This window comes from Rhinopithecus bieti, unplaced genomic scaffold, assembly GCF_001698545.2.
Source record: "Rhinopithecus bieti isolate Rb0 unplaced genomic scaffold, ASM169854v2 scaffold_7509, whole genome shotgun sequence".
NCBI classification, from domain to species: Eukaryota; Metazoa; Chordata; class Mammalia; order Primates; family Cercopithecidae; genus Rhinopithecus; species Rhinopithecus bieti.
The window spans coordinates 4,213,341-4,238,817 of record NW_016805750.1 but is presented as its reverse complement, the minus strand read 5'-3'; the positions used below and the strand labels follow the sequence as shown (position 1 = coordinate 4,238,817).

Sequence of the window (25,477 nt, the reverse complement as noted above, 5' to 3'; positions counted from 1 at the left end):
AAAAAAAAAAAAAACAAAGAAAATAAAAATCAATCATAGCCTTTTCACTAGATATAACCATTATTATTATTTTGATGTTTATTTTCCAGTATTTAAAAATACATATATTTTTATAAAATTTGAATTATGGAAGGCTACTGTTACAATTTAAACTTTCTACAATAAAGTATTTATTGACTACAATAAGCTGCCTAGCATTTCACATTGGATGGAATTGGTGGAATTCCATTTAATTCTCTATTTTATGCAGAATATATAATTCTGACAATTGACAATCATCTTTGCATAAAAATTTTAGGCACTTAAAGCTTCTAGGAACACAGTCTATAAACTTTAATTTGTGTACCAGCATGTGCTCATTCTTTTAGGGGAGACTTATTCTAGGAATACAGACAGTTCAGTATTAGGAGCTTCATTATTATGAGTCACCATTTGAAAGGATTGGAAGAGAAAAGGCATATTTTTGCTGGTGTTCCTGAGACTAAATCTAAAAAAAAATCAATATTCATTTTTAAATTTCTGATTATGGAAATTGTTAAACAAAGACAAAATTATAAATAAAAATGTGATGAATCCGTACCATCCAGTTTCAATACTGATTGTTGGCATTTTGCTAATCTTGTTTCATGTATTCTCCTAACTTAAAGTTGCTTGATTTTTGCAGACATGTCTTATTCAAATTAGGATCCAAATGAGATCTACATTTCATATTTGGTTGGTAAGTCTCTTAAGTCTCTTTTAATCTATAATATCTCTTCTTTCTTTCCCGTCACCCCTCATGCATGTATCTGTTGAAGATATCAGGCCATCTGTCTTGCAGAATCTCTCACCACATGGACTACACTGAGGACTTTCTGGTGATGTCGTTTATCATGTCCCTGTGTCCTTCATGTTTCTTGTGAACTGGAAGTGAGATCTAGAAAGAAGTTTCTCAGCTTCTGCATTCCTGACATTTGGGGCTGGCTAATTCTTCACTGTGATGGCTGTCTGGGCAGCAGGTTGTCCAGCAGCATCGCTGGCCTCTACTCACTAAATGCCAGTAGCGCTTTCTCCATCAATTGTGACAAACACAGTAATGTCTCCAGACACTGGCAAATGTCCTCTGAGGGGGCAAAAGCACCCTTAGTTGGGAACCAATGATCTACAGATTTCATTTCATTAGATTCAAGGTCATATTTAATTTTCTTTCTTTTTTTTTTTTTTTTTTTTTTTTTTACAAATATACTCCATGGGTATAGCTGTGTATTTCCTACTGCCATACTCAGGAGGCACTTGAGCCAACAACACCTAACCCAATACACATTCTTAATAAAACTTCTCTACAAAATAAGGTAGATGGATAATTCTTCAATATCATAAAAATATAACTTTCTCAACTCCAAAACTAGTGTCAAGCTTAATTAGGAACCACCAGAAGCATTTCTATTAAATTCAAGAACAGAACAAGGACATTTACTATCCCCACTGTTATGCAGTGTTGTGGAGGTACCAGCTAAGACAATCAGACAAGGGAAAGAAAGAAGAGGTATAGGCTCAGTGTGGTGGCTCACACCTGTAATCCTAGCACTGTGGGAGGCTGAGGTGGGCGGATCACCTGAGGTCGTGAGTTTGAGACCAGCCTGGCCAACATGGTAAAACCCTGTCTCTACCAAAAATACAAAAATGAGCCATGCATGGTCGCAGGTGCCTGGAATCCCAGCTACTTGGGAGACTGAGGCATGAGAATCTCTTGAACCCAGGAGGTGGAGGTTGCAGTGAGCTGAGATCATACCACTGCACCAATGTACTCCAGCCTGGGTGATAGCACAAGACTCTGTCTCAGGAAAAAATAAAAAATAAAAAAAGAAAGAAAGAAAGAAAAGCTATAAACAGAAAGGAAAGTATGAGAAAATGATTTGCAGATAATGTAATGATATACCTTAACAATCCAATACAAAATTAAGAACTGTTACTAAGTAAAGCCACAAATCTAACATTCTGTACAGATCAACAACTTTCTTATATGGAAACAATATTAAAATGCTAGCAAAATGCTAGAAGAAGGAAAAAATTTATAATAGCAATGGAAAAAATAAAATATACAAGAACAAGCCTAACAATGAGTGTGTGTGTGTGTGTGTGTGGGGGGGGGGGGGGGGGGGGGGGGGGGCGTGGTCCTTGCTTTGCACAGTTCTGAGCTGCATGAATTTCAGTTACTATGGCTTAAACATTATCAGTCCCCCAACAGCATGGTTCAAATTTCAGTTATTAACTACTATGGGAATATGAACTGTGAGTAACTGCAGAGAACAAAGTTCACTGGCAGCTCTTCAGTCTACTATGTAAACAGAGATGTATCATGGCCAGTGACCAAACAAGCCTTTCAAAGCTGGTGACTGGTCACTGTGCTATGCCGTTCATTCCTTGACAGCAAAACATGTAGTTATGCTGCATCCTTATTTCCCAACGTTAAACCTGCAGGACATGTTACGAAAACGGATAGTCATAAGAGAGGAACTGGCCAACAAAATTGAAGTGCAGCAAAAACCCACAAAGTGATAATGCTGGAAGCAAAATTAGACATAAATGTAAATGAATTCTAGAACAAATAAATAATTGGCCACAGGAATGCTGACACTGCTGACACTGAAGAAAACTTGGGATATGCAGCCAGAGGATCTTACTAAAAGTGAATTTAACAACGAAGTATGTAGTTCCTGAAGGAAGTTATGGCAGCAAAAAAGTTTGTGTTAAAGGAACTCTTGGAGACAATTTCTTAGAAAGGACAACTGACTACTTGCCAAAGCACAGGAAAGATGCTCATTCTAGACTGTAAAGGACACAACGAGAAGGCAAGCACTATTCAAACCACTCAATAAGTCTCTTACAAAGAGACAAAACATTTTATTTCTCAAAGTTTCTAAGTGTCATATGATCTGAATTTATGTGTCCCCCGCCTCCCACCCCCGCCTGTCTGAAATTCCTATGTGGAAACTTTAACCTCCAAAGGGATAGTATTAAGGTGGGGCCTTTGGAAGGTAACTAGATCATGAGGGCAGAGGCCTTGTGAATGTGAGTGGTATGATCTGAATGTATGTGTACGTGCCCCCCCGCTGAAATTCCTATGTGGAATCTTAATCCCCAAAGGGATAGTATTAAGAGGTGGGGCCTTTGGAAGGTGACTAGGTCATGAGGGCAGAGGCCTTGTGAATGGGATTAGTGCCCTTATAAAAGAGGCTCAGGGGAGCTTTATTGCCCCTTCCAGCATGTCAGGATGCTGCAAAAAGGTGTTATTTATGAAGCAGGGAGCAGGCCCTCTTCAGACATCAAAGCTGCTGACACCTTGAGCTTGGACTTCCCAGCCTCCAGAACCGTTAGCAACATATTTCTGTTGTTCATAAATTACCCAGTCTAAGGCATTTTGTTATAGCAGCCTGAATGGACTAAGACACAGCACCACAGTTTAGATATGGTCTGTCTGTCAATACCAAAACTAACGTTGAAATTTGATCCCCAATACGGCTGTACTGGGAGGAAGGGCCTTGTGGGAGGTTTCTGTGTTTCGGGGTGGATTCCTTATAAATGGGATGTTGGTGTTGTTCTCTCAGTGGTGGGTGAGTTCCTGCTCTTCCAAGACTGGACTGGTTCTTGGAATGAATTAGTTCTCTTGAGAGTGGGGCGTTATGAAGCCAGGACACCCCTCAGTTCTTTGGTTCTTCGCATGTGTCCCCCCTTTTGTGACTTTCTCCGCCATGTTGTGTTGTAGCACAAAAACCTTCACCAGAAGCCAGGGCCAGGGCCTCAAACTTTTCGGCCTGCAGAACTGACAGCTGAAAAAAACGCCTTTTCTTCATTTGGAGCATTGTGGGTTACCTGATTTGCCATGCTATCAGAGCCCTTTGCTTATGGATTGTTGTTTTAAATTACTGAGCCAATTCCTGTCCACTCAACTGGTCAAGAAATGTTATCTCTTTATTTAAACCCTTTTCTATTATATAGTCTATATTCCTTGCATAAAAATGGAATATAGCCAAGTATAAAGATAAATTCTAAGAAATTACTTGCATAGCTTTCTAGTCTTTTAAATGTACATATGTAGATCTGAAGCAAAAGTAGAATCATACTATAGATTTTTAATCCTACTTTTGACAATGTTCCATGAGTATCTTCTGAAGTTAGAAATTATGCATTTTCAATGGGGTATAACATACCATCCTATGAAAATACCGTAATTTAACTACTCTACTAAGTAGCATAGAGCTAGAATGTTTTTGATATTTCTGACATTATAAACAATGCTATAACAAATTATCTTGTACATCAATATAAATGCATTGCAGATTATTCTTTAGGACAGAGTTCATTTCCCCCCAAGACTCCTTAAGAATAATAAAGAATGGGCCGGGCATGGTGCCTCATGCCTGTAATCCAGCACTTTGGGAGGCCGAGGAGGGCAGATTACGAGGTCAGGAGATTGAGACCATCCTGGCTAACATGGTGAAACCCCGTCTCTACTAAAAATATAAAAAATTAGCCAGGCACGGTAGTGGACGCCTATAATCCCAGCTACTTGAGAGGCTGAGGCAGGAGAATGGCATGAACCTGGGAGGCAGAGCTTGCAGTGAGCCGAGATCACGTCACTGCACTCCAGCCTGGGTGACAGAGCGAGACTCCGTCTCAAAACAAAAACAATAATGATAATAATAATAATAATAATAATGATAAACAATGAACACTCCTAGTTGAGACACAGGACATTACCAATATACCTTTGAGACTCCCTGTGTGCCTCACCTCAATTGCCTCCCCTTCCTTTCCAGAGATAAGAACATTCCTGGGCTGCGGGGCACAGCATTTTTTTGTTTGTTTGTTTGTTTTTTTGACACAGAGTTTCACTCTTGTTGCCCAGGCTGGAGTGCAATAGCTCAATCAATCTTGGCTCACCGTAAGCTTCCCCTCCCAGATTCAGGTGATTCTCCTGCCTCAGCCACCTGAGTAGCTGGGATTATAGGCATGTGCCACCACACCTGGCTAATTTTTTTAGTAGAGACAGGATTTCTCCATGTTGGTCAGGCTGGTCTCGAACTATCGGCCTTAGGTGATCCACCTGCCTCGGCCTCCCAAAGTGCTGGGATTACAGGCATGAGCCACTGTGCCTGGCCTAGCACAGCCATTTTTAAGGCTCTGATCTGTAAATGTAGTACCCAGAAAAAGGAGAAATGATAGAAAATATGTTTTGACAGTATGGTAAGGACATAAAAACAGAAATGCAGATCCATGGAACAGAATAAATGGCCCAGAAATCAATCTAAACATACACAGTCAATGAATATTTGACAAGGGCACCAAGAGGACATAATGAAGAAAGAACAGTCTCTTCAATAAATGGTGCTGGGAATACTGGATATCCACATGCAAAAGAATTAAATTGGATCCATATCTTACACCATCCACAAAAATCAACTCAAAATGGATAAAAGAGCTGAATGGAATATCAGAACCTGTCAAACTCCTAGAAGAGAATACAGGGAAAAATCTCGCTGCAGTGGCAATGATTTTTTGGATATGACACCAAAAGCTCAGGCTACAAAAGCACAAATAAAAGGGACAACATCAAACCAAAAAACTTCTGTACAGCAAAGAAAACAATCAACAAAAGGAAAGAGCAACCTAAGGACTGCAAAAAAAAAAAAAAAAAAAAATTGCAAACCACATATCTGATAAGAGGTTAATATCCAAAATTTATAATGAACACTTATAACTCAATAGCAGAAGGACAAATAACTCGATTAAAAAATGAGCAAAGGACCTGAAAAGATATTTCTCCAAAGGCATAAAAACTGCAACAGTGATATGAAAATGTACTCAACATCACGAATCATCAGAGAAACACAAATTAAAACCACTATGAAATGATAACCTGTTAGGATGACTATTATCAAAGACAAAAGAGAGAACAAATGTTGGCAGGGGTGTAGGGAAAAGGAAATCCTACTACACTGTTGGTGACAATGTAGATTGGTACAGCCATGAAAACTAGTATGGAGGTTCCTAAAGAAATTAAAAATAGAACTACCACATGACCCAGAAATCCCTCTTCTGTGTAGGAGATGAAATCGCCACCTTACCAGGTATCTGCATTTCCATGCTCAGTGCAGCATTCCTCACAAAAACCAAGGCATGGAAACGACCTAAGTGTCCACTGACGAACAAATGGATAAAGAAAACGTGGCATGCACGCGACACACACACACAATCATTCCACCTTAAAAAGGGAGATCCTGCCTTTTGCCACAACATGGATGGGCCTGGAGGCCTCATGCTAATAAGCCAGACACAGAAAGACAAGTATAGCTCAATGTTACTTAAAAGTCCAATACATACACACACAGAGAAGGAAGGAGTGGTTACAAGGGGCTAGGGGTGGGGAGGGAGAGAAGATTCTGGCATACAAAGCAGCATGTATGTAGGATGAACTTGTCTAGAGATCTAATACACAGCATAAGGACTATAATCAAAATGTACTGTATTAGGAATTTTTGTTAAATAAGTAGATTTTAGCTGCTTTTGCTACAAAAAAATGTAAGATGATAGATATGCTAATTTGCTTCACTATAGTAACCATTTTACTATCTATATTCTATACATCATATTGTTAACCTCCAATATATACAATAAGATTTATTAAAAAACAAAACAAAAACATTAAAAAAAAAGAAAATATGTTTTGAAACAGAGGCTATGTCTAACAAATCATTTCTAACCACCTCACCAACAGACCAGCAACAACCATATTTCCATGTAGGGTAAACTGCTCCTTCCTATCCCGCCCCATCCATTGGGCAAAAAAAGTCTTAAACCAAAACGAAACCACACTGACAAAAAAGCACACTGATCATGACACCACCTGTCATGATTCTGCTTTGCTTCCTTGGTGGAACTGCTGGATGCTCCTGGTGACAGAGCCATTTGGGACTCCTCTACCAAGGCAAAGTCATACACATGACATTAGGAAAAAACACCCTAACAGTGTGATTGCTGGACTCCTAAAGTGGCCTGTAAATATGGCCATTGCTGAATCCAGGCTTTGGAATGTCCAAAGAAGCACAATTTCCATGTTACCCAATAAAACCCGATGTGTATCTGTATAAAAAATGATTCCTTCCCAATGCAAAGAAGCTACTTCGGCAACCCAAAGAAAGCCAGTGTAGAAACCCAAGGCTTCTTACAACGTGGCTAAAAAGCCTGAGACTGATTTTTTCTACAGACTTTCTCCCACTGTTAGTAAGTCAGTTACTTTGGTCTCAGAACCCCAAGGAGATAAGGATGCTGGTTTAAAAACCCCTACTTCCCTGGCCTGGGACCTTACTTGGTTACTTTCCAGGTCAAATGCCTTGAGGGCTTAGATGGAAGAAAGCAGCTGGATGTCCTACAAGATTTGGGGTGATTTGAGCCTGGTTTGAACACATACACAATGATTTCAACAGAAATTTTGCAATAGGGCTTATCTTATGACCTTCAATTCATTTTCTACGCTTTTAAAGAAATAACTAAGGCCCCCACAAAACAGCCACTTCAAATTTTGTGATGAACCTGAGAGATCTTTATGCCACTGAGAAAACAAACTCTTTCAGTTCATCTCTTCAAAACAAAATATACATTTTTTCCTCCTGATGAAACTATCTCCTTCACTGTTTTCCTTAAACAAACTGAAGCTTTTTAAAGACTTAAGTTTTTTCCCAAGCCAACACATTGACTAAAGAATCACGATGCCTACAGATGAAAAAAGACTGAAGCTTGTAACTCTGGTGGAAGTGATGGGCTATGACTTCCAAAGTTAGGTCATAAAAGGCAACACAGCTTTTGCCTACCTATCTAAGAAGCTCATTTTGGGGACTAGCAGACCTGCAAAGTCCACAAGAAGAAATCATGTGTGTTTTCCAGCTGGGGCCCAACCAACGGCTAGCACAGCACCAGCCTGTGCTGAGGCAGCCTTCAGAGGACTATAACCCCCAGCTGTCTGGGTCACTTCCAGCCTTCAAGCATTCTCTGATGAGACCCCAGACGGTATGGGACAGAGACAAGCCGTCTCTACTGTGTCCTTTCCAAATTCCTGACTGACCCACAGAATCCCTGAGCATAATGAGATTGCTTCTGTTTCACACCCTGATTTGGTGTGGGCTGCTGGCATGCAGCAGCAGTACACTTCATAAAGAGATCTCCCTGGTGTAGCACAGACAGGCAGGATGACACAGTTATTAGAAGCAAGAGTTCAAGCTCCAGCTCTGAGACATGGGGAAAGTTATTTAAGCTAGCCCAGCCTTTGTTTCTATGTCTATAAAATTGGGGTAGTAATATTCCTAAGTACTGGGCTGCTGTGAGGACTGAACTGACACGTATTGAATGCTTAGCACACCAGGCCTGGCCCAAAAACAATCTTCTCAAAAATATCAGCTATTATTATCATTTCTAATATACTTATATTTACACAAATCCCATACAATAACTGACTACACTGAGAGGCAACCTTATTATTTCCATTCCAAACTGTCATTCCCACTGCTGAAAGCCTTTCTGAAATGTTTTCTGTTTAGATTTCTTTTAGCTTTAGTGCCATATTACAGTAAACCAGGCTCAGTAATACCTAAGCATACATAGTTGATGCACCATCCCTGAAAATCAGCACACATTTTTATTTCTGCATCATCATCTACCTTACTCAACAGACTATTTCAAAAAATCAAAACCAGTTTCAGAATATAAAGACACAAAAGTCCTAAACACAAACAAAAAGATTAATACATTTGACTATATTAAACTGGAAATGTCTGTTCATCAAAAGACATCATTAAGAAAGTAGAAAGGCAAGCCATAGTTTAGATGACATCTGCAATATGCCCCACAAAGGCCTTGTACTCAGAATACATAAAGAGCTCCTGCAAATCAGTAAGAAAACAGCAGATGATAGTTTGGATATTTGTCCTTCCAAATCTCATGTCGAAATTTGATCCCCAATGTTGGAGGTAAAGCCTGGGGAGAGGCGACTGGGTCATGGGGACGGATCCCTTAGGAATGGCTTGGTGTAGCCATTCATGAATAATGAGTTCTCTCTGTTACTGCAAGATCTGACTGTTAAGAAGAGCCTGGTACTTCCTTCCCTCTCTCTTGGTCCATGTCTCACAATGTGACATATCTGCTCCCGCTTCACCTCTGTCATGACTGGAAGCCTCCTGAGGCCCTCACCAGAAGCAGAGGACAGCCTGCAGAACCATGAGCCAAATAAACCTCTTCTTTTATAAATTACCCAGCCTGAAGTATTCCCTCATAACAATGCTAAATACAACAGACAATGCAACAAAGAAGTGGGCAATGGCCCATAAATGAAAAGATGCTCAAACTCAGAAATTATCACGGAAATGCAAACGAAAGCACAATAATACACTGCTATACATCTACCAAAACAATAGAGATTAAAGACTGACAACACAAAGTGCTGCTGAGGATGTGAATAGGTACAACCATTTTGGAAAACTGTTGACACTGTCTACCAGAGCTGGAATACATATACATGTCCAATTACCAAGAAATCTCACCCCTAGGTATAAACCCAATAGAAATGGACTCATTTCATATATACGCCCCAAAACATGTAAAACAATGTTCAAACTGGTATCAGATCATTTCAGGGAGGAAAACCTTGCAATAACCCAAATGTCTATCCACAGCACAATGAATAAATTGTGGTGGTCTTAACAGTGGAATACTATACAGCAATGAAATGCATTTGTGCTAGGTGGAACTATACACACACACATTGAGTGAAAAAATCTAAACATAAAGTAGAATATGTCCTGTATGATTCCATTTTTATTAAGTTCAGAAACAGAAAAAACTAATTGATAATGTTAGAAGTCAAGATAGTGGTGGCTGGGTGCGATGGCTCAAGCCTGTAATCTCAGCACTTTGGGAGGCTGAGGCGGGCGGATCACAAGGTCAGGAGATCAAGACCATCCTGGCTAACACGGTGAAACCCCGTCTCTACTAAAAAAAAATACAAAAAAGAATTAGCCGGGCGAGGTGGCGGACGCCTGCAGTCCCAGCTACTCGGGAGGCTGAGGCAGGAGAATGGCGTGAACCGGGGAGGCGGAGCTTGCAGTGAGCCGAGATCGCGCCACTGCACTCCAGCCTGGGCGACAAAGCGAGACTCCGTCTCAAAAAAAAAAAAAAAAAAAGAGTCAAGATAGTGGTTACCAGAAAGAGGGGAGAGGTAGTTAAAGACTGGAAGGCCCATGAAGGGGTGCTGCTGAAGAGCTGATAATGGTTTGTGTTACAAGCATGAGTTTAATTTGTCATTATTCATCAGCTGTACCTTTATGATTTATGCAGTTTTCAGGAGGCATGGGAACATCAAGTATAAAATCTATTTAAAAAATTTAGAGGGAAGGAGGGAGACAGAGACTTAAGAGACTCTCTTAATAGAGTGGCTGGACCTTGTCTGGTTCTCGATATGAAAAAGCTACCTCTAAAAGTATATTTTGAAACAATTATGGAAAAATGGGTATTTTTGGACTGGGTATTAAAAAAATTCATCTTGCCGGGCGCGGTGGCTCAAGCCTGTAATCCCAGCACTTTGGGAGGCCGAGGCAGGCGGATCACGAGGTCAGGAGATTGAGACCATCCTGGCTAACACGGTGAAACCCCGTCTCTACTAAAAAAATACAAAAAACTAGCTGGGCGAGGTGGCGGGCGCCTGTAGTCCCAGCTACTCGGGAGGCTGAGGCAGGAGAATGGCGTAAACCCGGGAGGCGGAGCTTGCAGTGAGCTGAGATCCGGCCACTGCACTCCAGCCTGGGCGACAGAGCAAGACTCCGTCTCAAAAAAAAAAAAAAAAAAAAAAAAAAAAAAAAAAAAATTCATCTTATATTATTTGGGCAGCTATTCTACTTAAGGAAGAAAAGGTATAATAATACCACTACACATTTATTTTCAAGAATAAATTAAACTTATACAAAAAACTTAAAGAATCAGACCCATTTTATAGACAGGAAAAACTGAGGGATATGGACAACTATCAGTCAACATTTACTGTGCACGTACGATGTCCTGGGCAGTGTGTGGAGTACTTGAGCCCAAAGCCCCTGTACTTCCCTTGACATCACACTGTCCCCCTGCCACAGTGTAGTTTCAGAACCTAAGCACAGTACACCTGTGTTTCTAAGGGAAAATGGGTTCCATGCCATATGGTTAAAAAGCAACTGATGCTCTCAGGACGTTTTGTTCTCCCATCTTGTTCTCTACAAAAGTGGTACTGGGAGATGTAAATCAGGGCAGGTCCAGCAGTGCAATATTAAACTAAACTGATGACCATCTATTATGAAAAATTTTGACTGGAACTTTTCGGTAAAACTTTGGGGTCAACGTTATAAATGTCAGGTATAATCTCTCACCTTATATAAAAATCAAATCAAAATGGATTAAGGACTTAAACCTAAGACCTGAAACTATAAAAATTCTAGAAGATAACATTGGAAAACCCTTCTAGACACTGGCTTAGGCAAGGATTTCGTGACCAAAAACACAAAAGCAATTGCAATAAAAACAGAGATAAATAGCTGTATCTAATTAAACTAAAGCGCTTCTGCATAAGGAACAGTCATGAGAGTAAACAGACAACCCACTGAGTGGGAGAAAATCTTCACAATCTATACATCTCACAAAGGACTAATATCCAAAATCTATAACAAACTCAAATCAGTAGGAAAAAAAACAATCAATCCCATCAAAAAATGGGCTAAGGACATAAATAGACAATTCTCAAAAGAAGATATGCAAATGGCCAACAAACATATGAAAAAATCACTAATGATCAGGGAAATGCAAATCAAATGCAACATCACTAATGATCAGGGAAATGCAAATCAAAACCAGAGTGTGATACCACCTTACTCCTGTAGGAATGGCCATAATGAAAGAATCAATCGACAGCAGACGTTGGTGTGGATGTGGCAATAAGGCAACACTCCTACACTGCTGGTGGGAATGTAAACTTGTACAGCCACTATGGAACAGTGCAGAGGTTCCTTAAAGAACTAAAGTAGAACTACCATTTGATTCAGCAATCCCACTACTGGGGATCTACCCAGAGGAAAAGAAGTCATTATTTGAAAAAGATACTTGCACACGCAAGTTTATAGCAGCATAATTCACAATAGCAAAATTGTGGAACCAACCCAAATGCCCATCAATCAACAAGTGGATAAAGAAGTCTGAGAGAGAGAGAGAGAGAGAGAGAGAGAGATATGCATACATATACACACACATATAAATATGTGTGTGTGTGTGTATATATATATGATGGAATACTAGTCAGCTATAAAAAGGAATGAATTAACAGCGTTTGCAGTGACCTGGATGAGATTAGAGATTATTATTCCAAGTGAAGTAACTCAGGAATGGAAAACCAAACATTGTATGTTCTCACTGATATGTGGGAGCTAAGCTATGAGGATGCAAAGGCATAACAATGATAAAATGGACTTTGGGGACTTGGGGGGAAAGAGTGGGAGGACGGCGAAAGATAAAAGACAACAAATATGGTGCTGTGTATACTGCTCCGGTGATGGGTGCACCAGGTTCTCACAAATCACCATTAAAGAACTTACTCATGTAACCAAATACCACCTGCACCCCAATAACTTATGGAAAAAAAAAAAAAAAAAAAGAAATGTCAGGTATAACTATAATTGGTGTATGGTTTACACAGAATAAAAACAAAGTTATTAATAGCTGCATTAGTAGGGACTGGGATGGAATGATGTCATTTTAATCTTTACCTGCCTTCCACAGGAATGGAAAACAGCTCTCTTTTTTCTGGGTAAGAACAGGGCGTCTGAGATAATCTGACAACTTCATGAGCAGAAAATGGGAACAAGCCCCTTCAATGCACCAAGTAACATGCTGGGTACTTCATAAATATAATTTCACTTAATCTTCACAAAGCTTTATGAGCAGGGAAGTATTCTCCCCGGTTTCGTACGGGAAAAGAGGCTTAGTGTGGCATAACATTCCCACGGCCACCAGTTGGGCACAGAAAGTGTGTGGTCCAGGCCTGGGATGCTCCCAAGACACTAGAGTGACTCCAAAGCAGCCAGACATAGCATGGGGACCTCAGCAGGGACAGCACTCTGCCTGGGCTCAGCATCTCTCCCGTAAAATGAGTTCTGCCTGCCTACCCTGGCACAGAATTCATTCTTTGTTTCCCCAGTGTTTAGAGGTCATCAGCCTTTTAGTACTTTTCTTTGTTTAGATAATGAATTATTGAGAAGATAAAAGCTGGGCCCAGTAACTACCAGCTACCACTTACTGGCTGCTTATTATGTGCTGGTACCTTATATGGTATTTCATTTCATCCTCACAACCTTAATATCCTCATTCTATTAATGACAAAACCAAGCACAGAGAGGTGAAACAAATCCCACAAGTGAGAGCTCAGATTCAATCTCAGGACTATCTGCCCCTAGAACCAGGGATCCACGAAGCCGTACTGCCCAGACCACAAAGATGGGGTCATTGAAGGACTGGAATGACAGCATAAAAAGCAAAAGCACGAGAAAGGAACAGGTTTCACCACTACAGAAAACCTATTATGTAACAGGCACACTAAAATAAACAATAAACCTTTTGTGCCCTTGTGCAAAATTCAGAAGTTGTGCAACAAGACCTTGCAGCTCTATAAGAACTCGTTACTGCTGCTTGTGAGCATGTTTCTTAATGAAATGTAGGGAATCAGAAATGCATAGAGTATGGCATGAACTCTGAGAAACCAAGCCCAAACTCTGACCATAAGTGCACCAGGCAACGAAACTGAATGAAGCAGACGCAAAAAGAGCCAGAGAAACTCCTGTGATCCTTGAATTAAGTCAGGCATTATAAAGCTTACACTTTCCAGCTCAGCTTAAGGTACACAGTATAGGACAACGAGGAGAAAGTCCTAGAAACATCCTGGAATAGAACATGTTAATCCATAATGCTCTGCGACCAGAAATCCCATAAAGACAAAGGATAGTGAGTATTTAAAGAAGGTTAAAAGGAGAGCCATGACATTAGAAAATAAGACTTATGAGGAAAAACTGACAATAAGTACAAAGAGGGAGGTATGACAAAATTGTTTCTAAGGCATAAACACACCAAACCCAGTGACAAAGTGGAGTGTGAATAAATTTGGAAAATAACAGACTGAGACTTCTCTGATGTTACACAAAGAGGATTCTCATAGGATGTTGCCTGTTAGTAGGAAGACCCTAGGACAACTGCAAGGAATCCTATGAGTCTGTGAATATTTTAAGAACATAAGAAAACATCCCTGAGACACTGACAGCTATCAAAATGAATCTTTAAGCTGCAAGACTGATCTAATAAAGCAGATGTAAAACCTTCAACAGAACTGGAATCACTAACCTGTTGCATACATTTATCCTAAGTATTTGTGGGTCTACTTGCATATTGTTTGTCTACAAGTTCCATGACAGCAAAGATGACATCTGTTTTGTTATGACTGTAGTCCAAGAATCTAGCATGGCCCCTGAAGCATAATATTTGCTCGATAAATATTTCTCCATGAATGAAAGAACAATCTAATTCTGGACCCAGAGAAATGTTATTTTCTTCTTACTTAAATCACATGAATCTGGCATGGTATGTCTAAATTCAAGAATACCAAACATATAAACGCAAAGCTTTCTCCTCCTATCAGGTAAACTAGTGTTCCTTGTTTCCATCACATTCTATTAATCATTTCCCAGTATAAATCACGAATGTATACATACTCAGTTCCACCTATTAAATAGACTGATTGGACATGGTGTAACCATGTAATCCCAGCACTTTAGGAGGCTGAGGTGGGCAGACACTTGAGGCCAGGAGTTTAAGACCTGGTGAAACCCTGTCTCTAATTAGCTAATTAGCATGCCTGTGGTCCCAGCTACTCGGGAGGCTGAGGCATGATAATCACTTGAACCTGGGAGGCGGAGGTTGCCATGAGGCGAGATCACGCTACTGCACTCCGGCCTGGGCAATGACAGAGTAAGACTCTGTCGAAAGAAAAGGAAGGAAGGAAGGAAAGGAAGGAAGGGAAGGAAGGGAAGGAAGGGAAGGAAAGGAAGGAAAGAAAGAAAGGCAAGAAAGAAAGAAAGAAAAAAAAGAAAGAAAAGAAAGAAGAAAAGAAAGAAAAGAGAAAAGAAAAGAAAGGACAGAAAGAGAAAGAAAAGAAAGAAAAGAAGGAAAGAAGGAAAGAAAGAAAGACACTGAGGAAGACTGAGGCAAGGTCAAATATCTTCCACAGAGTTTTAAGACTCTGCAAACAGATGTACTGTCTCAAGAGTGATTATAAGTAAATCTGCTGGTTTGCAAACTAAGCACATATTAAATATTCGAAACCATACACAGATCACCACACTATGGGATTAAACAATGACCTTTTATGGCACAGTCTATCGGGTTTTCATTGAGATTAATAAAATAACTTTCCCACACTCACTTGTATCATATCTATAAATTCTGGGGAGAGAGTTAAAACCTGCAAAGTTTTGACAAGGGGGTGAAAGAGTTTATGCCCATGGCCTAGCACTATCACTGAGAATGCCTATATTTTCTGAAATACATATTTGAATTGGCTTTTGGGAAAAATCAAGTTAACAACATTAAATGACTTATTCTATACATACTAGCTTAATTTTGAAAAATGGACTCTTTAATAGGAAATTTTATTGCCTTTAAGTTTTAAGGATCTTTTGCTGGAATACTGAGTATCTTACCGCCAAATTACTGAAATGAACTCTAAGGCACTGAAAATTGCTATGAAATTCATACCCATATGAAATGAAAACATAAAATTGACAGATAAAGACAATTTCCTACATATCAACTAGACAAAATGCCTACTGTCCTAAGATTCAAGCTTAAAGTTCACATCTTAACAAACCAAACAAGACTTATAAAACCAGCCAGGTGCAGTGGCTCACGCCTGCAATCCCAGCACTTTGGGAGGGTGATGTGGGAGGATCCCTTGAGGCTAGGAGTTCGAGGCTGCAATGAGCTATGATCACTCCACTGCACTCCAGCCTGGGCAATACAGCAAGACCCTGACTCAAAAAATAAATAAGTAAATATATAAACAACAAAATATAAAACCAATTAGTGGAAATTTCTTACTTCTTAACCTGTGTTTCAATAAGTGCTATACATTTTTAATTATTTCATTTTATTTTTTACGATAAAATATTTTAATACAAGCATTACAATTCTAGAATCATAACACTTACCTATACGGCTTATCAGAGTTATGGATTCGCCTGTGGTTTCTGACACCAACATATGTTGTACTTGTATAATCACATACATCACATCTATACTGTTTCTGGACTGAAGACTTATTCCCTAGACAAGGTATTTCAGAGTTTTAGTAGCAGGCTTTGACAAGATTCAAATGACAGCATTTACATTCCATTGTAAATGAAAATTTATACCACACAGTTGTATTAGTATTTCAATCACGGCTTTCTCGCTGTTTTAACAAGTCTGAAGTGGTTTTATAGGTTTTCTGCATATACACTATCAGCAGATACAAACTGAACATCATCTGACCTATAAACACAGATAGGTTGGGATGATTTCTGCATAACCATGTACAATATTCTAAATCATAATGAACTTGCTTCCGGCTGACTGTGTAGGAGCTAAATTAATCAGAGACACCCTGTTGATCTGTATCACCAAATAGGTGTTACTCTAACCAATACTGGATATACTGTCTTAAAGAAACACTGACTTGCCAACAAGCTGTAATTTAATACTATACTCCAATATTATAAAGTGTAGCTATGAAGCATATATAACCAACTCAACATAAAAAGCCTGGCTGGCTGGGTGTGGTGGCTCATGCCCATAATCCTAGCACTCTGGAAGGCCAAGGTGGGAGGATCGCTTGAGGCCAGGAGTTGGAGACCAGCCTGGGCAACAGAGCATGAGATCTCTCCCCTACTCACCCCCTGCAAAAAAAAGCCTAAGGCCTTTTCACCCAGTGCATTTTCTTTGTTTACCACTAAACGTTAGCTATCAATGCAACAAGAAAGGAAAAGCAGCGCAAATTTTTAAGTGCTATGCAATGTATAATTATTTCTAGTTAACTGACGGGTTACAGGGACAAAGGTTATGACTGACATGAATATGCAGCTCTCCGAAATGCAGGAAACATGGATCCAATGAAAAGAAGCCATGTTACTAAACTCACTCTGCAACAACAGGGCTGAGTAATTCAAGTTGGGGTAAGCTTATGTCAACACAAGTTGAGTGACTTGATCATCTAAAACGATTTCCTGAAGATATTCAATGCTTCATGTACTTGTCTGTCAGCATACAGTCCACAGGCTATTCACACTCTGCTTTATATTCAGAAACAAAACAAGCATGGAAGCTCATGAAAAAGGCAGAGCAGGAAGAACTGTGTGTCTCTTGGCAGGAAGAAAGCTTAGGTAGAACACCTGTATACACTGCATAAAAGTAAAATCCGTGGTATTATACAAAGGAAAACCCACACTGAAATTTCAACAAAGAAAATCCTTAAGTTAAATTTACAGCTTCTGAAATTGAAATTTTCTTTTGCTAATAACTACTGCCAGGCAGAACAAAATGTCCTAATTTCCTGGTATAAATCTATAACATTAATATACACACTAATCATAATTATAATCTAAGTATTGCTCTTAATTGGTAGGTTAAAAACTTGGACTTGATTATAAATGGCACTGTTCCAAATACAGTTTTAAAAAAACCCTAAAAAATGAAGTGTGAAATACTGGATAATGGTTTTGTGTGAGAAATATTACAGATCAATGACAACTAATAAAACTGACAGATGGAAAAACTTAATATAGCACAGAATGAGAGCCTGTGATACTTCAAGCAACTGTTTCCAATGGAAAGAATATTGGATTTAAAGTTCAAAAACTTGGGCTTAGTCCTCGCTCTGCCACTTTCTACTAGTATGATCATGGGTAAATTATTTTGCCTCTTGAAGTCTCAGTTTTCTCATCTACAAATTGGAAACGCTAGAACCTTACAGCATAGTTTAGTAAGTCCTACATTTTTCCTTTAGCTAAGTCTGTACTTTACCTGCATGACTGGGTAAAATCTCCGCCCTGTCACTAAATGTCTATTCTCTGAGGATAAGGGATCTGCTTGTTCTGTTTAGACTGAATCCCCAGGGCTTGGCAAATTATAGGTTTCCAATAAAAACCAATTTAATTAGGTTTCATGGAGTAACACCATACGAAAGGGCTTTGCTTGCGGCTCTATTTGAGCTCCTGTGGTATCTGCTGACACACCCATCAGCCTCGTTCTGTCTTCTTCACTGAGTTGGGTTCCTGAAGGGCAGTGATGCCTTTCACTGCACTCCCAGCACCTAGCACAGTATCTAGTTCAAGACAGGCAGGCCACACCTTTTGGCCAAGCAAATGTTAAGCTGAAACATGCTCTAAGGTATCTGTGCTGTCAGAATGGCAGAGACTGGGGATCACAGAGACACACATCTCTCTTCTTGTTTAACAAGTTTACTAAATGCTTAAAGAAGTTTTAACAAAGCATGACTTATTATTACCTTATTTGTGAGCTAAAAATTTTTTCTTTGATCTGACAACCAGATTTCAAAATATCTAATGAGTTAATAGAATACCCATCCAGGTATAAATATGCAGCCATCTGAACTGCTACAGTACTGAGAGAAAAAAGCAAATGGAGCCAGGTGGAGAAAAAGAGGCATGGCAGGCAATTTAAAAATCCATACATGTAACCCTTAAAAAATGGCATGAGCCACAAAGAAAAGATGCTGCAACATAAAATATAGTAAACATACATTAATACTGTAAAGTCTGAAGTGGTTATTTTAATTTTGAGCTGACGCTTTAATCTTTTTATTAAAATTGTGAATTTTAATCTGTTAACTCATTTGGACAGTTTGAAATGTTTGCTTTTTAGGACGGTGCTAAAAAAAAGACGTCATCCAACACTGATATTAACTGCAGGTGGTGCTACTGAGTAATATTTACTTCATCCCATCATTAGGGATTTATAGTTCAATCATATCAAACGTTTTAATGTCTCCTTTAAAGGCGATATGGAAACATAATGAATTAAAATAAAAGGAGGCATTGAGGGCTATTTTGTAAAAAGGAAACAAAACTGTTTTAGCTCAGCCATCTACTGCAGAAACAGATGCTATGCCATAAACTCCTTTTGTTTTGGAGAGTTTTACAGGGATGACATCTGTTGGACATGAGAATTTTGGTGCTACAGTGGTGTCAAAATCAGTTCTTTCAGAAGCATTCTAGAATCAGTTATGCTTTCTGGGGTATAATTTAATGAAACATTATGGTAAAACATTTCACTCTGTAGTCGTTTCTAACTTTAATTCTTAGTAAATCTAAAAAGGAAAGTCACCCCAATATGTTTTATCTCCCATAAACATTATGCGCCACACTGGAGACATTTAAAGTATATCAATTTAAGTGAGCTGAACCAAAGCGGCACAGCTTAGTACACTTTATACTTAATTCTCTGGATGTGGCATCCGCCTTTTCATGGAGCTCTAATTAAATCTTTTGATTCTAATATTCCTATTACCAGAAACTCGGTTGACTGCTACCTAACTAGTACATAAAAAGATCTTGTGTGTCTATGTGTGAGTATTTTTTTTTTTTTAAATAATGCAGATGAAATCTGGCAGTCATACTTGGGTAAGAATAAGATAACAGTGGGAAGCCCCAGTTAAAGTTTGGGGTGGGGGCCTACCATCTGCAAAAGCTCTGTTCTCAGTAGGTCAACTGGTGCCGAGAGAGGGAGGGGAAGTCTGTTTTCCATGTTGTAGCTTTTCTGGCTTGCTGGTACATCACCTTCTAAGGGGCGCTTAAGTTTCAACTGCAATATCTACCTACAAAGCTGAAGATGAATCCTTACTATCTAGGGCTTCTCACCTAGGACCTAGTAATCATCTGCTTCATTCAGTACTTGGCATTTCCTCAGAAACAGAGATCAGATTCACTCACATCCATGGTACAAAAAATGGAGAAGAATATAGGTTTTTGCCCTGAAAATAACCAATCATGACAACTAAGAGCACTTTTACGCCATGTGTGAGTCACTGCAGCCCATATAACAAAATACATAGATACCTTCCTGGACACATTTTCCATCAGCTGTATCACTGGAAATTCTTGGCTCATTAGAAGTTGCTATTGACAAGGTATCTGGAAGACTGTGCTGTTCTCTCTCATGATTCCTCAATTGACTCTAAAAAGTGGAAAGAAATATGTAATTTTCAATAAATATACATGTCCAACTCTTAGGAGGCTGTAGAAGAACGGGTTCATTGCTTTCATGGCCTAGTACAACGAATTATCATATTTTAAAATCAAGTCTGCTAAAAGATCATTTGACACATTTGACAATTTATAGAAAGAGGTACATTAGCAAATCATAACATCATGCAATGGACAGTTCCTCTTCATATTCTCTGAAAGGAAGTCACCGCTTTCTTAAGTGATTACACAGGGCGTGTCCGTATTTACCGAAACACTGGTAGGCCCAGAGGAACCAGCAGTGTTCAGAATAATGCAACTTCACAAAAATAAATCCAATCCCTAATTGCCAGACTCCTAATTTTTCATTTAAATATCTAAATGTGTAAGAGACCTAACTGGAAGTGCTCCTCCAAGGACATCCTGTCTCCCCTACTTCCACTCCCACGAATCAAGAGCTCAGCAGCAAAAGAAACTCCTGGAGACTTCTGGAACTTGTCTTTGCAGCCTATGTGGATGTCCTACTTGGAATTTCATGAGTGTAATCTGAGAAGCAGTGAACCTCAGACTCAAGGGCTTTTTTATTCCTGTTACCTTTTTGTTTGTTTGTCTGGTTGTTTAGAGACGGAGTTTCGGTCTGTTGCCCAGGCTGGAGTGCAGTGGCACGATCTCGGCTTACTGCAAGCTCCATCTCTCGGGCTCACGCCACTCTCTTGCCTCAGCCTCCCGAGGAGCTGGGACTACAGGTGCCCACCACCATGCCTGGCTAAGGTTTTGTATTTTTAGCAGAGATGGGGTTTCACAATGTTAGCAAGGATGGTCTCGATCTCCTGACCTTGTGCTCCGCCCGCCTCGGCCTCCCTCCTGTTACCTTTTTATCACAGCTAGACCCCAGCTCTCAGTAATCTAAAGGAAAAAGTCTACTTTCTAGTTAGCCCTTAGGATAACATTTGTAATACATTTTCAAGGAGTCACCTGGCCCACTGAAGAGGAAAAGTTCTAAACCAATGATTCAACGAGTTTCCTTTATAAAATAGCACTTCATACAGGATGCTGGTTTTGATAAGGTCAGCACTTAAGATAAAACTCAGACAGTCAAAATAACTTTGAAAGTTCTTTACCCTGCCCATAAAACATGACACACATGGTTCTATTTCCATGACAGTGCCTTTCACTAGGTCCACTATAGCCCATTTTTCCTTCTGCAATGATACACATCACTGTTGGTTGTGCAGAAGCTGAACTGAATGCCTGTTATTTTGGGGCCATATAAGATGAAAAATACGTATTTTTTTGTCGTGATGATGTACGGTTAAATTTAAGTCAAACGTATGTATGATGTCAATCCACTACATACTCCCTATAATTCTCTTGCAACAGAAAATCAACACTTTAAATAAACTATACACACTCAAACACAGAGGCTGTTAAGGAGGCAGCAGGCAGGGCAAAGGATTCTACAGCAGAAATTCTGAAGACCTAGATTTCAGTACCAACTTTAATACTGATACGTTGGGATCCCCTTGGGCAAATGATCCAACTTTTCTGGGACCCAGTTTCCTTATCTATAAAATGAGGTGGTTGGACTAGATCTACAAAGTTCCCTTCTCACTCTAAGATGCTAAGGTCCTCTGAAAGACTTCCTGAACGAATGCTTACCTTATAATGGAAGGATTCTTCGCACTGCTTGCACTGGTATATTCTTGTCTTACAGTGGTGGATCATGTGGCTCTCCAGATCTTTGCTGTTGTCTGCTATGTGCTCACAGATAGGACACTGATAAGGCTGTCTCTGTCGATGCACTCGTAAGTGCTGCTTGATGTAGCCCTTGTTGCCACTTGTGTAATGACACAGGCGGCAACGGTAGGGTCGTTCAGCATTCGGGATGTATTCCACCACATTGTTTCCGGACAAACTTGTATCGCTGTTGGGCTGGCACTGGGCGTTGTCCTGCAACTCTTTCAAAATGTCATCGTCTGAAGCGTTTTGATCTGTCCTTTCTCTCAATTTTTCAATGACGGTGAGTAAGGACATGCTGATGCCTGTCTTAACTTGCCCATCTGACAATTCCTGCCTACCCTCTGGGAGTGCTACCAAGGTGGAGTTGCTTTGGTTAAGACTAGTTAATCCATCTGAAGAGTTTTTAAGTGGCGACATCATTTTTGAGTATGCTGCCAATGTACTATCTACTTGCCTTTGACTAGTATCTGGATCTAAAAGGTTTATATCTCCATAGTGCCCCAGGTTGGCTCTTGTCAACTCTGCAGCTCTTATAGGCATTGTGACAAGGGCTTCTGCAGCTAATGAGTGTAATCGAAGAGACTCAGAATTTGTCCTTCTCCGGCCTGGTGGGGCATTCTCATCAGTAGCCAGTCCTTTATTTATTAACTCATCTTTCTCCTCTGAACTACTCCAGCCTATGATCAATCCCCCAATATCAACAGTACATTTATCAGCACGATAAACATCATCCGTTCCTTCGCACCCAATCTGGGCTTCTGTCGGGCTCAGGTCCTTCCCTTCCTCCATTTCGGTGTTCATGAGGAAGCTCTTCTGTGAAAGGGTTTCTTCAGCACTTGGCAATCGCTCTACTATCACATTAACATGCCCTTTTTTATTGGGGCTGCTGCTGATGATTTTCTGTGCTGATGTAAGTAGGCTATCAGCAATCAGATTCTCCTCTGCATCAGAAATCACTTCTAGCATTTCTTCCTCATTGGGGTCCAGGGTAACCGACTGACTTAGGTGTACTCCTCTTTCTGCACTCTCTTCTAAAGGAGATGAAGATGATAATGGCTCTGAGCTACAAATCTGCACTTGCACTGATGGCCCATTGTGGATACTCAGTTCACTGTCTCCAATAGCAATGACCACTGCATCGACCCCACCAGGTGCAGTGGCTGCTGAAGAATCCAGCAGGCCTAGCGGCTCATTTTCATTTTCAAAGATTGGATAAGAGCAATCAACCTCCCCAGCATGTTTCCAAGCATGTGTTTTCAACATTCTCTGCTGGCCACAAGTATAACTACAAAACAAGCATCGATACATGCCGTACTGTTCGTATGCATACCATTTCCTCTTACCCATTTCTGCCACAGATGCAGTTTGGACAGTATGAGTCTGTAGATTGTCCACACTTACTGGGATGTCTGGAATGGTTTCATTTCTTTCTGTGGTTTTCCGACATAAAGAGTTGGAGGGGCTTACGCACTGTTGGGCTTTGGATGGGGTGTGGCTATTGGCATCATGGTCATGGTCATTCACCACATGAGCTTCAAGTTCCTCCTGGCTTCTAGACGTAATATGGCACTCTGAGCACATTAATATCACTTCATTCTGCTGACCATGCTGCTTAATATGATCTTTTAAGACGGAAAAAGATGATGATAGAAACTTACAAAGGCTACACTGATAAGACATAGCCTTCCCCTCATTCTGGGCAAGAGTGTCAGGGGTAAAATTTGTTTGTGACATCTCAGGTCTTCTAGTATCAGCAGCAGGTGACTGGGTTACTTTAGCCGGAATCTCACAAAGTTCTTGTGTTTCAAGAGAGTGTGTTGTAGCACTTGAACGTGGGCGTTTCTTCCCAATTAAAAGACATTTTTGTGACTTCTCATTTTCCACTATCTTGCTTAACTTCTGGATAACATGGATTAATGGATCTGGTTTAGTTTTTCTTTGTTCATCAACTTCCAATGAAGGACTGATGATACTTTCAGCAGTCAATACAGCTTCCTGTTCCCCAATATCTGGCACCAACATGGCAACACTGCTACTTTCTTCCATATCTAAAAAGGATAATGTAAAACAAAAATTCCAGGTTACAGGATAATTACAGGCATGTAATTTAGGAAATATAAGCGAATTTTAGTGTCAAATCTAACCTAAGTATTTTCCACGCTGGAAGCTCCACATCCACACACCTGGCGATCCCCAGTATAAATTTAAATTGGTTAGAATTTCTCTTTAGAATGCAATCTTCTATCAAGACTAATAATGAAGATACTCCCCTCTATCACTTATTTCTTTGGAAATGATGATATTTTCTCCATTTTCTTCACTTTCTTTGCCTTCAGCATCCAGCAGGACTAAAAGTACTCGCTCCCTTTTGCACAATGCCAAGAAAGAAATAAAAAAAAAAAAAAAAAAAAAAAGAAAAGACTCCTATTCCTTTTGATTAAAGGAGCATAGCCATTCTCAAGGCATGTGAAACCCCTCCAGTTACTGTGAAATATCACTCTGTAAAGTCCATGACTGATACAATTCTTGAGAGACTATTTCTTATACTAAATACAGCTACAGTTTTATTACTAAAATCACAAATTTGTTTATTTTCTCCCCAAATCTTTGGAATTGTGAAACTACAGTCATGTAGTTTGTACAGGGCATAGTGAATTTGGGAAAGTACTATATAAATGAAATTAAATAAAAGCAGTGATCTAGTTCCTACTTTTACTTCCTTTATCTTCCTGAAGATAAACCACAAACTATGCTGTGGTTTTTTTCTAGAGGTCATATTAGTGGTCAACTATTACTCATATCCACATATATGTTTTTTGTTTGTTTTTTTTCTTTTTTTTTTTTTTTTTTCCTGAAAGGGTAAGGGACATCAGAGAAGGAAAAAAGTGATATCCCAGTTGTGTTTCAGGTCCAGATATGAACAGAGTTTCCTTAGAAGAGGTTATTTGTTCGTTCTAATAATGCATTATAGCTGAGGAAGTCACTAAACATAAAATACCCATAAATCTTCCTGCCTAAGTCTAGAATACTCTTTATATTTCCTGGCAGTACTTTCATTTCAAACATTTCCTTTGGCTTAAAGTGAGATTAATTTGTTGACTTGGATCACATTTTTAAGTTTAGGCTTTTTTCCAGCAACAAGTTTTGTTTTTCCACATTTTAGGTGCATTCTGGAATCTTACTCACAACATTCAATAAATGCCAACAAAAATTTTTAGTGGCACTAGCTATAGACCAGAGACCACACTATTCTTAAACTTCAGGCCCAGGCTCTGAATTCTTATTTTAGGTGGTGAATCATGGCTGTTCTTCCCCGCATGGCTGAATCAACATACAAGGGCCCTTCAGCCCTTGCCAAGATGATACCTAATGTCCTGCCAGCTGCCAGTCCCCTCCCTTCCTCCCCGCCG

At 39.7% G+C, this 25,477-nt stretch overlaps 1 protein-coding gene across 2 annotated transcripts in view; it reads right to left on the bottom strand.

Moving 5' to 3' along the window:
• The window catches only part of ZNF507 (zinc finger protein 507), a 42,124-nt gene that overhangs the window by 10,502 nt on the left and 6,145 nt on the right, over window positions 1-25,477 (bottom strand). For both annotated transcript variants that reach the window (XM_017873611.1, XM_017873610.1), the window contains 3 exons: window positions 21,987-24,115; window positions 20,202-20,319; window positions 16,299-16,413 (listed from right to left, as the gene is read on the bottom strand). In XM_017873611.1, the coding sequence (XP_017729100.1) occupies window positions 16,299-16,413; window positions 20,202-20,319; window positions 21,987-24,113 (2,360 nt within the window). In that variant the 5' untranslated portion in view covers window positions 24,114-24,115. The remainder of the gene's footprint in view (window positions 1-16,298; window positions 16,414-20,201; window positions 20,320-21,986; window positions 24,116-25,477) is intronic.